Source organism: Petaurus breviceps, unplaced genomic scaffold (assembly GCF_028583685.1).
Source record: "Petaurus breviceps papuanus isolate PSGF00001 unplaced genomic scaffold, PetGlider_PUasm1.0 90386, whole genome shotgun sequence".
Lineage (NCBI taxonomy): Eukaryota > Metazoa > Chordata > Mammalia > Diprotodontia > Petauridae > Petaurus > Petaurus breviceps.
This window is the reverse complement of record NW_027187236.1, coordinates 905,644-920,591: the sequence shown is the minus strand read 5'-3', so window position 1 is coordinate 920,591 and position 14,948 is coordinate 905,644. Positions and strand designations below refer to the sequence as shown.

The following is a 14,948-nucleotide window of genomic DNA, read 5'->3' as shown; positions in this document are numbered from 1 at the left end:
CTCTCTCTCTCTCTCTCTCTCTCTCTCTCTCTCTCTCTCTCTCTCTTCCAGAAAGACCCCCAGCCATGCTGTGCCTCTGGCTTCTCAGCTCCCTGCTGGCCCTGACCCAGGCTCTGCCCTTTGAGCAAAGGGGCTTCTGGGATTTCACTTTGGATGATGGTCTGGCTATGCTCAATGATGAAGAGGCATCTGGAGCTGACCCCACCTCGGGCCTACCTGACCTGGATGCCCTCACACCCACCTACAGTGCCATGTGTCCCTTTGGGTGCCACTGCCACCTACGTGTGGTCCAATGCTCGGACCTGGGTGAGAAGCTGCCCTGGAAGGGGACCCATGGGGATCTGAAGCAGGATTCGATCCTGGAAACAATAAGCCCACACATTTCCGGGCTTTGAAAAAAATTAACTCCTTGCTGTTTCTCTTACCAAGTCTTGCAAAATTCTAATCCGTTGCCATTCCCAGCACCCCCACATCCCTACTCTCTATCTCTAATCCATCCTGCTTAGGCTGCCAGACTCATCCTCCTAAAGCTCAGTTCTGATCTTGGTCTGCCTCTGCTCAAGAATCTTCCATGGTTCACTATTGATGGCCTTCCTCTGCCTGGTATTCAAGGCTCTCCACATTATGACCCCAACCTACCCCTTCATCCTTATTTCCCTTCTCCCCCATAGGACCCTTCACTCCAGCATGTACTAGTCTCATTCTTACCTTTTCCCATGTGACATCCTCCGTCATACCTCCAGCTCCCCCATACTTCTCCATTCATCTCTGCCTGTCCTGATCCTGCCATGATAAGGGCTGCTGTTTTTGCCTATGAGTGAGACCCTTCTTGCTAACCAGACTAAGAAGTCCCTAGGGCCAGAGTTTTGTCTCTACCTTCCCTCATTTACCCAGCCCTCCCAGGGCTGGACAGACATGGGAGAGAAGAGAAGTGACCTCTCAGGGTCCTTATACCCGCTGAGGCTGGGAGGGCAAGGGGGATGGGGAGGCTAGAGAGGGGAAGAAGCTTAGCCAGGGTCACAGGGCCCCCCAGCAGCAGACCTGGGGCTAAGACTCAGGTCTTAGATTCCCAGCCCCAGATTCCTTCCCCTCCCCCAGCTCTGGCTGCCATGACCTGGGCCTCCCACATGAGGCATTCTTGGGCCTTGGACTGACATGGGGGCTCACCTGGACTGTGGTGGGGGCTTTTGCCACAGGCTTGAAGACGGTCCCCAAGGAGATCTCCCCAGATACCACCCTCCTGGACCTTCAGAACAATGGCATCACCGAGCTCAAGAAAGATGATTTCAAAGGCCTCCAGCATCTCTATGTAAGGCTGTGGGCCCTGTTGGGGCAGGCCCGGCTGGGCCACCCAGGCTAGCCAGGTCTGGAGGCATAGGAAAGGGAGGGTTCATTCCCCAGGGCCTGTTTAGAAAGAATCTCAGTGAGGGGTTGTGGGCTTGCCTCTGGAGTTAGAGAATCTGGGTTCAAATCCTGTCCCTACTGCCTCTGTGTGACCTTGGGCAAGTCCCTTCCCTTCCCTGGGCCTCCATAAAACGAAGCTGTTGGACTAGGTGGTGTCAGAGGCCCCTTCCAGCTCCACAGTTCAGCCCCTATGAATCTATGTATGTGTGTCTGTGTGTGTGGAAGGCAGGAGGAAGTATTATTGCCCTGCCTCTTCCCAGGCCCTTCATGTCCATCCCAGAATTTAAATGCTAAGGGTGACTGAGGGTGGCAGGACCCAGAAAAGCCCCTTCAAGCAGGTATTTTCTCCAAGCCTCATCTGCCCACCCACTGGAAGCACAGGTTATTAAATTGTGATTTACTAAAATATTATCAGGTTAAAATCTCTGCTGTTGATCACCTTGGGCTGTTTCATGTTGTCACATGACACATCCTACTTGGTCACATGTGTGTCCTTCCAACGCTGAGAAGTAGGCAGGGCAGTTCCTATTGGCACCAGGGGACATGTGAGGCCTAGAAAGGTCTTGGATTGGATTGGATTGGAAAAGTCTGGGGTTTGCATTGAAGGCCTCCCAAATCTCAGAGTTTGAGACTGTTCTCACCAGAGCAAGTGGATATACACTTAGCAAAGAAGTGAGGAGGGAAGGAAATGGGCAGTTTCTTCTCCAACATGGCCGACTACGGATCACTAAGTTTGCCAACCATAGTTGAGCACATTGGAGAAGGAATTTTTCTCCTTGATGGGCTAGCTGGCTCCAAAGGCCCTTTCTTCTGCAGGAGTCTGTGACCTAGCCGCTCTCATCCTTCTTTCTTGTCTCAGGCTCTGGTACTGGTGAACAACAAAATCTCCAAAATTCACCCAAAAGCCTTTAGTCCACTTCGAAAGCTACAGAAGCTGTATATCTCCAAGAATCACCTAGTGGAGATCCCACCGAATTTGCCGAGCTCCCTGGTGGAGCTGAGGATTCATGACAACAAAATCAAGAAGGTGTCCAAGGCAGTATTCAGCGGACTCAAGAACATGAACTGTATTGGTGAGTGGGCCTTGACCTCTCCCCGCACCCATATGAACATGCCTACATGGGCTGTGGACATGTCATCTTGGGCTCCTCTGATAGGGGAAAAGACTCTCCCCCCCCCAACAGCTAGCATATATCAGCCCAAACCTTTCAAGAGCAGGAAATGTCATAGGAAATCTGAACATCGTGAGAGACAAAGATACAACTGTGTGTGTTTGTGTGTGTGTGCGTAAGGCCTCAGAGTGACCAATGAGGTCTTCATAAAGCCCATGAACTAAAGCTTAATCACTTTACTCACAACAGAGGCTCTCAATCAATGCCTATTGACTCTTAATTTGCATACACTTCTAACAAGTTTATCAATCTAATTTCCCAGCCCACAGAAAATTAGAAACAATGAATTATGTTGGGAAGAGAGTGAAAGGAAAGACAGGAAGAACATGCTAAATAAAGGTAGGCATGTTGACCGTAATGTTAGAAGTGTTCATTGATAACATGACCATGAGGAAAGAGAGGACAGCCTTGGGCTATTATATAGCTCTCTATACCACAGTAGCCCAGAAGGAGATGTTAGATTTCAGCTTAGGACAGTAGCACATTTCATCAGGATGGCTCCAAATCACTGAGGAAATGTCAGATTGTGGTCAGTGCTGTCTGCTGAAGAAGGCAGGAGCCCAGCACATTTTAGAAACATGTCCATCCCCAACAGTTGACCTGGTCCTCAGCCTCTAACCCTAACTCTGGCCTTGATGTCAATCTTGTTCTGTCTTCTGGTTGGGGAGGAAGGGCAGGAGAGAGGTTCTGAAAGATCTGTGCAGGTGTGGCCAGCTGTGGGAAGCAGGACTTGGGGCAGAAAAGCCAGTGCAAGGTTGGGGGAGCAGATATCTGAGGGAAGGAGGTTTGGGAAGGCAGAGGGGAGCTTCTCAGCCCCAGAATGGGCCTCACTGACTCGCCTTTTCCCTCAATCTCTTCCCTGTCTCTCTCTCCTCATATTTTCTCAGAAACTTTACTCCTGTTTCTCTTCTCCTTGACTCAATGTATCTCTCTCTTGCTCTGCCTGTGTCTCAGTCAACCACTTCAAAACATCACACATTCGCAAAGTATCCACCTCATACCAAATATGCTTGACAATAGCATCCCGACCTGGCAAGAAGTTTATGATCAAAGGGACAGAGACAGGACCTGGCCCCAAAGACTTATGCAGCAGAATATATGGGGTTAAGTGCAGAAGAGATGGCAGGAGACACTGGAGTTCTGAGGGAGGGGACAGAGCACTTTTGACCAGGATCAGTGAGGGCATTAGAGGTGGGTGGTCCAGACTTTCCCCAGACATGGGGAAAGAATGGGAGAGAAGGCTGACGATGTGGAGGTAGGGAAGGTTCACTTATGCAGGTCCTTGGGCTTGCCTTTTGTCTCTCTCCTTTAAGACTCTCAGCCCAGCTCCTGAATGCTGGTCCCTCAGCCTGGTTCTGACCCTTATGGACCTAGCCAGGTCTGCTAAGCGTTTGTTCTGTTCTGTTGTCTTGGCTCACCCTTTGTGGAATATGGGTTTCATTTCTTTCAGAGATGGGAGGAAATCCCCTGGAAAATAGCGGTTTTGAACCTGGAGCTTTTGATGGTTTGAAACTGAATTACCTTCGCATCTCAGAGGCCAAGCTGACAGGCATCCCGAAAGGTAACTGCCTCTCTCTCACTCTTATCCAGAGAGAGCATCCCCCTCCATCCCCAGGAAGCCAAGATCTGGAAGAGAGCATGGGGTCATCCATGCCAAGCCACTCCCTTAATCTTATAGAAAGTACCGGCTAGAGATGGGACTTAGCTAATGTCAGTGAGGGTTTTCTGACCCCCAAGGTCCCAGAGCCACATTAACCTCTGGGGTGGGAGGGGCGGCAGGTGGTTAGAGAGCAGCAGGGTCGCCTCTTCACTGGCCCTTCCTGATAGCCTGTCTGGTAGGGGTGCATGTGTATGGGAGGGTGACAATCCTCTCCTCATCCCAGCCTTCTCCTGTCTGAAATTTTGCCTCCTTCCAAGTCGGAGACGCATCAAACCACAACAACCCCCATTAAGATGAATCCAGGAGTTCTGAGAGAAGAATTAAGGGTCTTTGTGCTGCCCCCTACTGGCACTTTCCTTGAAGCCCTGCTCTTTTCAGACAGTGCCTCCCTCCTCTGTTCCCCCTCCTCATTTTCCCCTTCCATCCCATATGGAGGTGTGTGGGACAAGATTGGGTCTGACTTCCAATAATATCAACCCTTCCATCCCCATCCCCACTGTTCTCTTTTGCCTCCAGATCTCCCTGAGACTCTGAACGAACTCCATCTGGACCACAACAAGATCCAGGCCATTGAATTAGAGGACCTTCTCCGGTACTCCAAGCTCTACAGGTCAGGCCCAGGGGCTGATGAAATGGTTATGGCTAGCACCTGCCTCATACCTCCCCCTTACCATAAAGAGGCCAGTTTACTATGGACAGGACACAGCAGCTGGAGAGGAAGAACAGGCCTGCCAGCTATGGAATGGTGTCCCCCACCTTCCCACCCTTCTAATTCAGTTTTTGCTCTCACTCTCATTCAAGGTTGGGCCTGGGACACAATCACATCCGAATGATCGAGAATGGGAGCCTGACCTTCATGCCCACCCTGAGGGAACTCCACTTGGACAATAACAAGCTGGCCAAAGTACCCCCAGGCCTCCCTGATCTCAAATTCCTCCAGGTGAGAATAGGCCAGACCCAGTGTCAACTCCAGTTGACTCTCTGGGTATTCTCTGTGGGCATCAGGCCTGATTCATTTACATCTCTAACATTTCCATTTACCTTGGTCAGTGCAGTAAGGGAAGGCACTTCCTTGCTCCAAGCTGAAAGCCTAACAAGGTAAACCTTGCAAAGACCCAAGCTGTTATTGTTGTTTGGTCCTGTCTGACTCTCCATGACCTCATTTGGGCTTTTCTTGGCGAAGATCCTAGAGTGGTTTGCCATTTCCCTCTCTAGCTTATTTTACAGATTAGGAAACTGAGGCAAACAAGGTGGAGTGACTTGGCCAGGGTCACACAGATAGGAAGTGTCTGAGGCCAGATTGAAACTCTGGAAGATGAGTCTTCCTGACTCCAGGTACAGCATTCTATCCACTGCAGCGCCACCTAGCTGCCCAAAGGGGCTGAAAGGTAATGCTATCTATCTAGTCCTAGTATAGAGGAGGAAGGAGGATCAGGACAAAACTGAGTAGAAGCCAGGATACAGACATGAGATGGTTTCTCAGCTCTACTCCAGAGAGGTATCCACAGGGTAGTTGTTTTATTGGGTTGAAAATTAATCTCCCAATCATTGTCACATATCCCTATTTCTATGGGAAAATGGAAGCAAGCTTGATTCCAAGATCAGATCTAGGAAGAGGGGTAGGTAATCAAATTCTCTACTAATTTGCCATTATCCACAGTTCCACCCCTTTCCATTACTATAGATTCACATCTAGTAAGAACATCAAATATTTGTATAACACTGAAAGCTTTGCCAAGTACTTTGTTTCACTTGACCTTCACAACCACCATGTGAAATGCTATTGTTATACCCATTATACCAATGAGGAAACTGAGGTCTGAGAAGTAACAGGGCTTGCCCAAGGTCATACAGTTAATAAGCATGGGGTCAGGATTCTAGCCCAGGTCCCCCAGACTGTAGGCCCAGTGCACTATCCACAAAATTATACAGCAGTGTAAGGTCAGCTGGAGTGAAAAACACTCTGCCTGGCCTCACTCCTCCCTCTCTTCTATACCAGTGGGAAGTTGGGATTGGGGCAGGGATTGTTTACTATATGAGGACAATTGACAAGTTAAGGCCCAAAGAATCCTGGGAAAAGTAGCCCTCAAAATATAGATATGAGTCCTCAGACTTCCTTGGGGCTCTGAAGAGAGTCTTGGGTTCACCAAACCTCAAGCTTCCCTGAAGAAGGAGAGTACAGGACTCATCCCCAGCTCTGAAGAAAGGGAAAACCAAACCCAGAAAGCTTTGAGAGGTAGCATGGCTGTAATGCACAGAGCTCTGTGTCTGGAGTCAGGAAGACTTGAGTTCAAATCCAGATTCAGATACTTGCTTGTAGTGTGACCCTGGGCAAGTCACTTCACGTCTGTGTCAGTTTCCTCATCTGTAAGACATCTGAGGCCTTTTCCAGTTTTAGCTTTAGGATATTAAGATTCCCTCATGGGGCTCTGAAGAGATCTGGGCAGGGAAGGGGAGGCTCTCTTCTGCCCTGCCCCTCTGCTGGAAAGGCATCTTAAACTCTCCCAAACATATACTCTAGGGTCTGGTTTATTAAGAGATACTGGTCACAGTCCAAACCTGACAGCAACAGTGTGAAGACCTGGCCTTTTGGGATTAAGTCCTTTCTTTCCATCCTTCCCCTTTCCCCAAGGAACTCTGGCCTAGGAAATAAAAGACCTGGGTTCTAGTATTGGGTCCTCAATCTGCCACCGGACTCTTTGTGGGCAAATAGAATGAGCTACCCTGGGGGAAATGAGTTCCTGAATTTCTCCAAGAGCCCCTGTAGCCCTGACATTCTGTGACTCTGTGAAAGAAGACCCTCGCCCCCCCCCCCCTTTACTATGCCTTTGAAAGGGGAATGGAGGCACCTCCAGCTGTGGCCATCTGGTGCTGGGGGAGGTGCAGAGAGGGACCAGAGTCCTGAGCCTGGCCCTACCCTGGCCCCACACTCCCCATCCACTGGGCAAGGGTGCCCTCTGGTGGTCAGAGAAGATGATTCCTTTTTCTCAAAGATGCTCACACTTTAAAATGAGAGACAGAGATGGAGAGACAAAGGCAGGGAGATTTTATTTTTACAAAGGTTCCTCTCCCCTTTCTGCACCAGCCATACCATTTAACAAAAGAATGTTACACATTTTTACGTTCAAATTTTCCAGCCTGTGCTTTCTCAACCTTGGGCCCCACACATTGCAGCCTAGGATCATTCAAGACCTACTTTGGCAAACATTTGGCTTAGGGGAGAAATATCTCAAGAGTTCCAAAGTCTCAGAGATGAAAGAGACCTCATAGCCCAGCTAGTCCCCCTCTTTAGTCTTCCTTCCCCATCAGAGGATCTTCTGAGCTGTTCAGGTGATGCTGCTGGCTCTGAACTCTCTGAGTGTGAGGGGGGAGACCCAGGTAATCACAGCTGGAAAGCAAGAATCTCCCCCAGCACAAGTGTCTTTGTTTGAATCTACACAAAGAGAGAGAGGGCACTCTCTGCTCACCTTGGGGCAACGTTCATTATGAGCAAGTTCTTATTCAGAAGTTGTTATTCAACTGTTTTCAATTCTGTCTGACTCTTCATGACCCCATTTGAGGTTTTCTTGGCAGAGATACTGGAATGGTTTGCCATTTCCTTCTCCAGCTCATTTTACAGATGAGAAAATTGAGACAAATAGGGTGAAGTGACTTGCCCAGGGTCACACAGCTAGGAAGTGTCTGAGGCCAGATTTGATCTCAGGAGCATGAGTCTTCCTGACTCCAGGTACAGCATTCTATCCACTGCAGCACCACCTAGCTGCCCTATAGCTTTCAGTTTCTCCTTAAGTCATGTCTCCTCCAGGTTAAATGCCCCTAGATCATCAAAAGATTTTCAACTTTAGAACTGGAATGGCCCCTCAAAAGCTAGCGTGGGCCCCTCATTTGTCAGAGGAGGGAACTGAGCAGACGAGCACAATGACTTTCTATTAACCTTAAGCACCATAGAAATGTCTGTTATTTTCCAAGCTCACTCAGACAGTAAGTGGCCAAACTAGGATCTGGCCCCAAATCTGCCAACACTAAATTCAGGACTGCCAGAGCTGTACCTAGGAATTATGGCACTTGGAACATTGAAGTATAATGGCTCTTGTGTGTGATTGAGGCAAACTGGAGGCAGAAGGCATGGGAGCATGCAGCTAAGGAACCCAGAAACCTGGGGATTCAAAGGGGGTGGACAATAAGGTGGTCATTTAAGCTTTGAACTTAGGGAAGAGGGAGAATGAAACTTGGGCAGTTCCTAGAGACCATCAAAGACCTGAATAGGAGAAAGAGAATTTTTAAAGACAAGAGGTGGCCCAGAAGTCCAGCTGTCGCTCCTGGTGGGGTGGGGGGGGAGGAAGGAGGTTAGGAAAGAAGGAGCAGCCTTGGGCTAATGGACCAATGGATGTGGTGTCTTCAAGGAGAAAGTTAAGCTTCGTTGAACACTAAATGGAAAGAATCCCAGAGTAACAGCTCTCACATGAAGGGGAGGAGTTTGTTAACAAAAAAGAGGGTTCCACAGGGCACAGTGGAGAAAGCAGGCAAAGAATTGGGGAATTGGGAGAATGGGGTGGGGCGGGGAGGGAGACAGTGTCTGCTTTTGCCACTGATTCCCACTCTCATTTTGCATGTATCTCAGGCTAAGCGGGGCATTAGAGAGAAGTCTGTCTCATAGGAAAGCAGGCCCAAGGAGAAGGGCATAAGAGCCACAGACCCTCAGGGGTCCTCAGGAAGGGAAAGAAAGAAGCATGCCCCTCTATGTTGGCCTCTGGGGCAAAGTCTCTTCTAGGGGCTTCTCACCATGCATATTAACAAGGCCTCTCCTCCCTCCCACACTCCTGACAGGTGGTTTATCTTCATTCCAACAACATCACCAAGGTGGGCGTTAATGACTTCTGCCCCGTGGGCTTTGGCGTGAAGCGAGCCTATTACAACGGCATCAGCCTCTTCAACAACCCTGTGCCCTACTGGGAGGTGCAGCCGGCGACTTTCCGATGTGTCACTGACCGCCTGGCTATCCAATTTGGAAACTACAAGAAGTAGTGAGGAAGGGGAGGAGGCAGCGGGACCCCCTTGGGAAAGAAACCCGACTGAGAAGGGAAAGAACAGGAGAGAGACACAAAGAGGGTGTAGGAGGAGGCAAAGTCATATGTAAACCCAAACCCCAGCGGCCTCACCTTAGCCCAGTGTGAACCCTGCCCAGGCCCTCATCCACACTTTAACCCCAAACTCCAATCTGATGCCAATTTGAATCTCCAACTTCCTTGCAGACCTGCCCCAGCCACTAGCCCTGGTCCCGACTGGGAACAATCTCTCTTTTCTTTGCTCTCTGGCTCCCTGACCTGCCACATCCAAGGCTATAGTTGAGTACAGATAGGGGTGAGGGAAGTAGGGAGAGGCAAGGGGCGGACAGGCTATATGGGAGAGCTGGGAGCCCTGGCCTCTAGCTTTCCAGCAGAATGTTTCCCCAAATCTGGTACTTTCTGGAGAACCAGGGAGACAGCCATCCTGGTTAGGGTTTCCCTTACTTCCCACCCCAATCCAACTGAATCTCCAAAGCAGATTTCCAAAAGCTCTAGTTCTGGGCATTTCTTTTATGTGGTTCTATGTTGGGTAAAGTTTAGTCCCGGTGTGTCTACCCCAGCAGGGATGTCTCTCTCCTCGCCTTTCTCCCTTCCTTGCCTCTTTTCTCTGCTCTTTATTTCCTCATTCTCCCCTTTCCTTTCTGTGTCTCCTTTCTCTTTTTCTCCATCTTTTCTTTTCCTTCATTTCTCTTCTCTCTCCTAGTCTGTCTCCCCTCTTCCCTTTTGTCCTTTGTCTTTTCCCCTTTCTCTTGACTCTCTTCTCTGCTGTCTTCTCTTCCATTTTCTTCTCTTTGTTTCTCCTCTCTTCTATCTTCCCTTCCTCCATCTTCTCCTTTCTGTCTCCTCTCCCAGGTTCTGCCTTCTTCCTCTTTTATCCCATTCCTTTCTTTGCTTCCTCTATCCTTTCTTCTCTGTTCCCTTTTTCTCTCTCACTTTCCCTTCTACTTTCTCTATCTAGTTTCTTTTTATCTTTCCCTTTCTCCTTCCACCCCAGCCAAAGTGGCTCTTATCCCCAACTCCACCTCTGTCTTTCCCTTCATATTTTTTCTCTGCTCTCTCTTTACTCTGATTTTCTCCCATCTTTCTTCTCTATGTGCATGTGTCTCTGTCTCTATCTCTCTGTGTCTCTGTCTCTCCCTTCCTCCCTCTCTCTTTTCTCTCTTTCCTTCCATATGTTTCTCTCCCTGACTTTTTTCTCATCCTGTCTCTCACCTCTTTCCTCCCCTCTGACTCTCTCACTTCCCTCTCTACTCCCCTCTCTTTTCCTCCATTCCCTCTCCTCTCCCCTCTGTCTCTCTTACTTCTTTCTCTCCTCCTCTCCTTCTCTCTTCCTTACTTATCTCTCTCCTTCCCTCCCTATCCTTCACTTCTCTCTCTTCCCCTGTCTCCCTCACTTCTCTCTCCCCTTCCCTATCTCTCCCTCACTTCTCTCTTTCCTTCCCTCTCTCCCATTTCTCTCTCTCCTCCCCTCCTCTCTTCCTTACTTATCTCTCTCCTTCCCTCCCTATCCTTCACTTCTCTCTCTTCCCCTGTCTCCCTCACTTCTCTCTCTCCTTCCCTCTCTCCCTCACTTCTCTCTCTCCTTCCTTCTTTCTCTCTCTCTCACTTCTCTCTTTCCTTCCTTCTCTCCCTCACTTCTCTCTCTCCTTCCCTCTCTATCCCTCACTTCTTTCTCTCTTCCCCGCTGTCTCTCTCCCTCACTTCTTTCTCTTCCCCTTTTCTCCCCCTTCCTCTTCTCTACTGCCTTGCCTCAGATACTAACACCATCTACTCTTCATCACTCAGTCCCCAGGGAAAGTGGAAGCCTGCCCCTACCCCATGTGCTAAGGGGATCACAGCCCTAAGTAGATGAAATGAGGCTGATGGAAGAAGACCTGTTTCTGAACCCCAGGAAAAAGATGGGCTATGGGATAGGGATAGTGGTGAAAGGAACATAATTGGGAACTCAAGAAAGGGGTATGACTTTCCTAGAAGCTGGGGCGGGAGATAGTAGGACCTGACTGAGCCCTATTCCTGACTCTGGTGTCCCACCTCGGCCTTGACATCCAGACTAGAGGAGCCCTCAACCCCGGAGACTGTCAGGTGGAGGGGTGTATTGAGCCTTACATGAATTAATTCCTCGTGCTAGCAGGTCATCTGGGCCCACCCCTGGACTAGGTGGGGAGAACGGGGTACGGCTTCATCTTAGGGCCCTGGGCTGGGAGGACAAATGCACCAAGAGAACGATTCTATCAAACACTGTCTCCTGTCACCCCCAATCTATAACCAAGAAGCTGAGCTTCCTTTGAAAGGCAAGGGTAGTGATGGGTCCTTGGCCCAGGAGCAAGTATCGAAGGGGCTGAGTTGCCTGCTCCCCCCAACCCCACCCCCTTGCACCCTCCCCTCGGCAGTCTTCGGGGCATCTCCCTGCACTGTATGGGGCTCCCGGAGCGCCATCCCTCTGGTGTGACAGCTGTTGTTGGAATGATTAAAGAGCCAATGTGCAATAGGAAACCCTGTGTGGCCCTTCAATGTGGGCTAGAGGGGGCGGGGCAGGGAGGAGCCTGCTGGGGAGATGGGGGCAGGGCGGGAGGCCCTCTCAGACCCGGCCTCTGCCGACACAGCTGCCACCAGCTCCATGGCTGGCCAATGCTCTGCTGGGGCAGGGTGGGGACAGTTCACAAAGCACCAGATTTGGAGTTGGGGAGCCTCAGTCAAAGCAGGGATTTGCTACTTCCTAGCAAGTCCTTTCCCCTCCCCAGGCCTCAGTTTCCTTCTCTGTAAAATGAGATTGGGCAAAATGGCCTGTGAGATACCTAGATCAATGATCTAGGAGGAGATAGGCAGGAAGAGACCTGGGCCCCTCCACAACTCGAACCTCTCCTAAGTTATCAATTTGGGTGATACATACATCCATCGATCCCCCCAAGCCTTTCCCCACAGTGGGGTTTAGGAATCAGGCCTCACCCACAGACCCTCACTGAGCAGCACAGTTAGTGAGGGGGCACAGAGGGCTCAGAGGGGGAGACTCAGGCTGGGCCTTGAAGGATGGGGTCAAAAGGTAACAAAAGGCCCAAGTGAACCTGGTACACTGGAGGGGGGGCAGTAAGTCTAAGCTGGCACAGGAGAATGTTGCAAAGTGGTGGAAATAAGTTTGTGGAAGGCTTAGAAGCCAAACTGAGGACTTGGGACTTTGTCTCAGAGGCAACAGGGAGCCCAAGGAAGAGTTCTGAGCAGGGGGCTACATGACTGGAGAGTTCAGTTAGGTAAACATGTCAAAGATGGAGTGGAAGGGGAGAACACTCCAACAGCACTTTCTGGAGTGGGGCTGAAGAGAAGGGAGAGACAATAGAAGGTGTGAGAAGCAGGGTTTGGGGAGTGATTGAACAGCACCTATAAGAACAACGGTAGCAACAGTAGGGTCTTCCAATCTAGAGAGAATGGGTACTCCAATAAGTTTCCTTGAGAGGGTCCCCACATTGGGCAAGTAGCTCCTCTATCAACAGCACTTTTAACCCTACCCCTCCCACCCTTACACACACACAGTCATACATGAAAACTCGTACATATGTGTGCCCAATCACACAAACATTCACACACATATAGTCACACATGAACACTCATATACACATATACTCAATCACACACACACACACACACACACACACACACACACACACACACACCCCTAAACGTTCATGCTAGAAGGGTATGAAAAATCCTTCACCAACCAAATCAGAGCTCCAAGACTCTTCGGAGATTAGTCCTAGGGAGTGGCCTGAGGCACACAAAGGTTAAGTGATTTGTCCAAGGTCGCACAGCTTCTTAGTTGTCAGATGAAATTGAACCCAGTCATCCTGATTCTATGTGGCCCAACCGCTAACAAAATCAGAGGTTGGCTTATAAACAATAATCCCAAGATCACAGGACATATTTTATCTTACTGGCTGCTTCCTCTAGCAACTGAGAAGTCCTCCATACCAGACTCCTCCCCTGCTCCTGCCCTTCAACAGACTATTGATTCCTGCAGTGCTGGAGGGACCCAAATACTAAATTTACAGTTTACTAAAGACAACCTGGTCCAGACTGAAAGGTTTCATTTGGGGGGGGAGGGACAATATCTGGGAGATTTATGGATTTTAAAATCAGGAGAGAGTAAGTGTGCAAACCATTCACCTTGGAAACCAAAGAGAAAGCAGCTGCCAAGCTTGATACCATCTTGTTTGGCTATGCTAGCTGGCCCTACAATGGACAGCAGCCATCAGTTAAACAAGCAAGTCATTAGGCTGAGATGGGCTGGCCGCTTGCACACAGGTGGGCTCTTCTTGTTGGCTGGTCCCTGGGGGCCTTTCTTTCCAACACAGTCAGAGGGAGCCTACTGCCCGGGCCCGAGTCCCAGTCAGGGTCTTTACAATGAAGATTACATGGCAAATCAGGGGTCGCTATGGAGACATGACAAGGAGGAGAATAAGAATATTGCTTCGCCTTTCAATAATGCTTTCTGCTCTTACAAAGAAAGCTGCTTGGCTTATGCTGGCTAAGTGTCCGCTTTCCTGGGGTGTTTTCAATGAGGCACCAGGCAGAGGCTCAGCCCCAAATGCCAGCACACCATCTCTCGTGCCACCATGAGAGCTTTACCCCGTTAAGGCAGGTTCCCTTTTCCGAGTTCAGGAAGACTCCTTAAATAACCAAAGAAGAGGAAAAGGGTTTCGAGCTACACACATAAAACTACAGGGCAGGAAGGCTTTGGGGGGGTCTTCCTTGAGGGGCTACTACCTTGGCTAAATGTCATGCCATCACCTAGTAGGGTACCAGATTAGCTGACAGCCAGCTGGGAGCTTGAATTGGATCCACAATGGACTTCTGGGAAAGTGCATGGAAATGGAGGCTGCCAGGAGGGAGCAAAGTAACTGATAAGGGAAATAGAAAGGTACTGGAAAGGCACCCCCCTTCACTATCTTTTGGATGAGGGAAGACAGAGAAGGACAAGAGAACGTCCAGGACAGAATCAGGAATAGAAGTTTTGGGGTGATGCACCTGAAAGAGGTGAGACCAAGAATGGAAGGATTTTTTTCACAGCTCATGGTGAGGTAGGGGTTATTCTGGGGAAGAAACCCTAAGCAATTAACTCTGCCACACCCTCTGGGGGAGCCTTGGGAGAGTGCCCAGGACTGGGTAAGGGAGGCTCACAGGCTCAAACCCAAGGCTTCCTGCATCTCTGACCTGCTCAGAAAGCTTCAATGGCTCAACACCAACAGATACAGATCAAAAAATCCCAGCTCTCGGAGGCTGTGAGTGCAGCCACACACTCTACAAAGGACGAAACTGAGATTCAACGAAGAGAAGGGACTTAGCCAAGATCACACAAAGGATCCCAGATCTAGGGCTAGAAGGGACTCAAAGGCCAGCCAGTCCAATCCCTTCATTTTACATAAGAGGAAACTGAGACCTGAGAAGAAAAGTGACTTGCCCGTGATCCTACATAGGATCCCACATAGGCTGGAGATCAGGAAGGGACCGCAGAAGCTATCTGAATAGTGCAATCCCTGCCTGAACAGGAATCTCTCTATATCAGACCTTGACAAATACTAACAATGATAATGATGATGATGATGAGAGGTAGCATGTATACAGAGGTTTATGGTTGCAAAATGCTTCCAGACATCA

The 14,948-nt window shown here is 49.6% G+C and overlaps 1 protein-coding gene across 2 annotated transcripts in view; it reads left to right on the top strand.

The window, feature by feature from the left end:
* Nucleotides 1-11,795, top strand: part of BGN (biglycan) — a 32,913-nt gene extending 21,118 nt beyond the window's left edge. The window contains exons 3-9 of one of the 2 annotated variants that reach the window (XM_069108480.1): nt 56-306; nt 1,197-1,309; nt 2,264-2,477; nt 4,027-4,137; nt 4,753-4,846; nt 5,038-5,176; nt 9,064-11,795. In XM_069108480.1, coding sequence (XP_068964581.1) covers nt 66-306; nt 1,197-1,309; nt 2,264-2,477; nt 4,027-4,137; nt 4,753-4,846; nt 5,038-5,176; nt 9,064-9,261 — 1,110 coding nt within the window. In that variant the 5' untranslated portion in view covers nt 56-65 and the 3' untranslated portion in view covers nt 9,262-11,795. Of the gene's footprint in view, nt 1-51; nt 307-1,196; nt 1,310-2,263; nt 2,478-4,026; nt 4,138-4,752; nt 4,847-5,037; nt 5,177-9,063 lie in introns of both variants that reach the window. The other variant, XM_069108479.1, reaches the window with a different exon arrangement.
* Nucleotides 11,796-14,948: the final 3,153 nt, after the last annotated feature.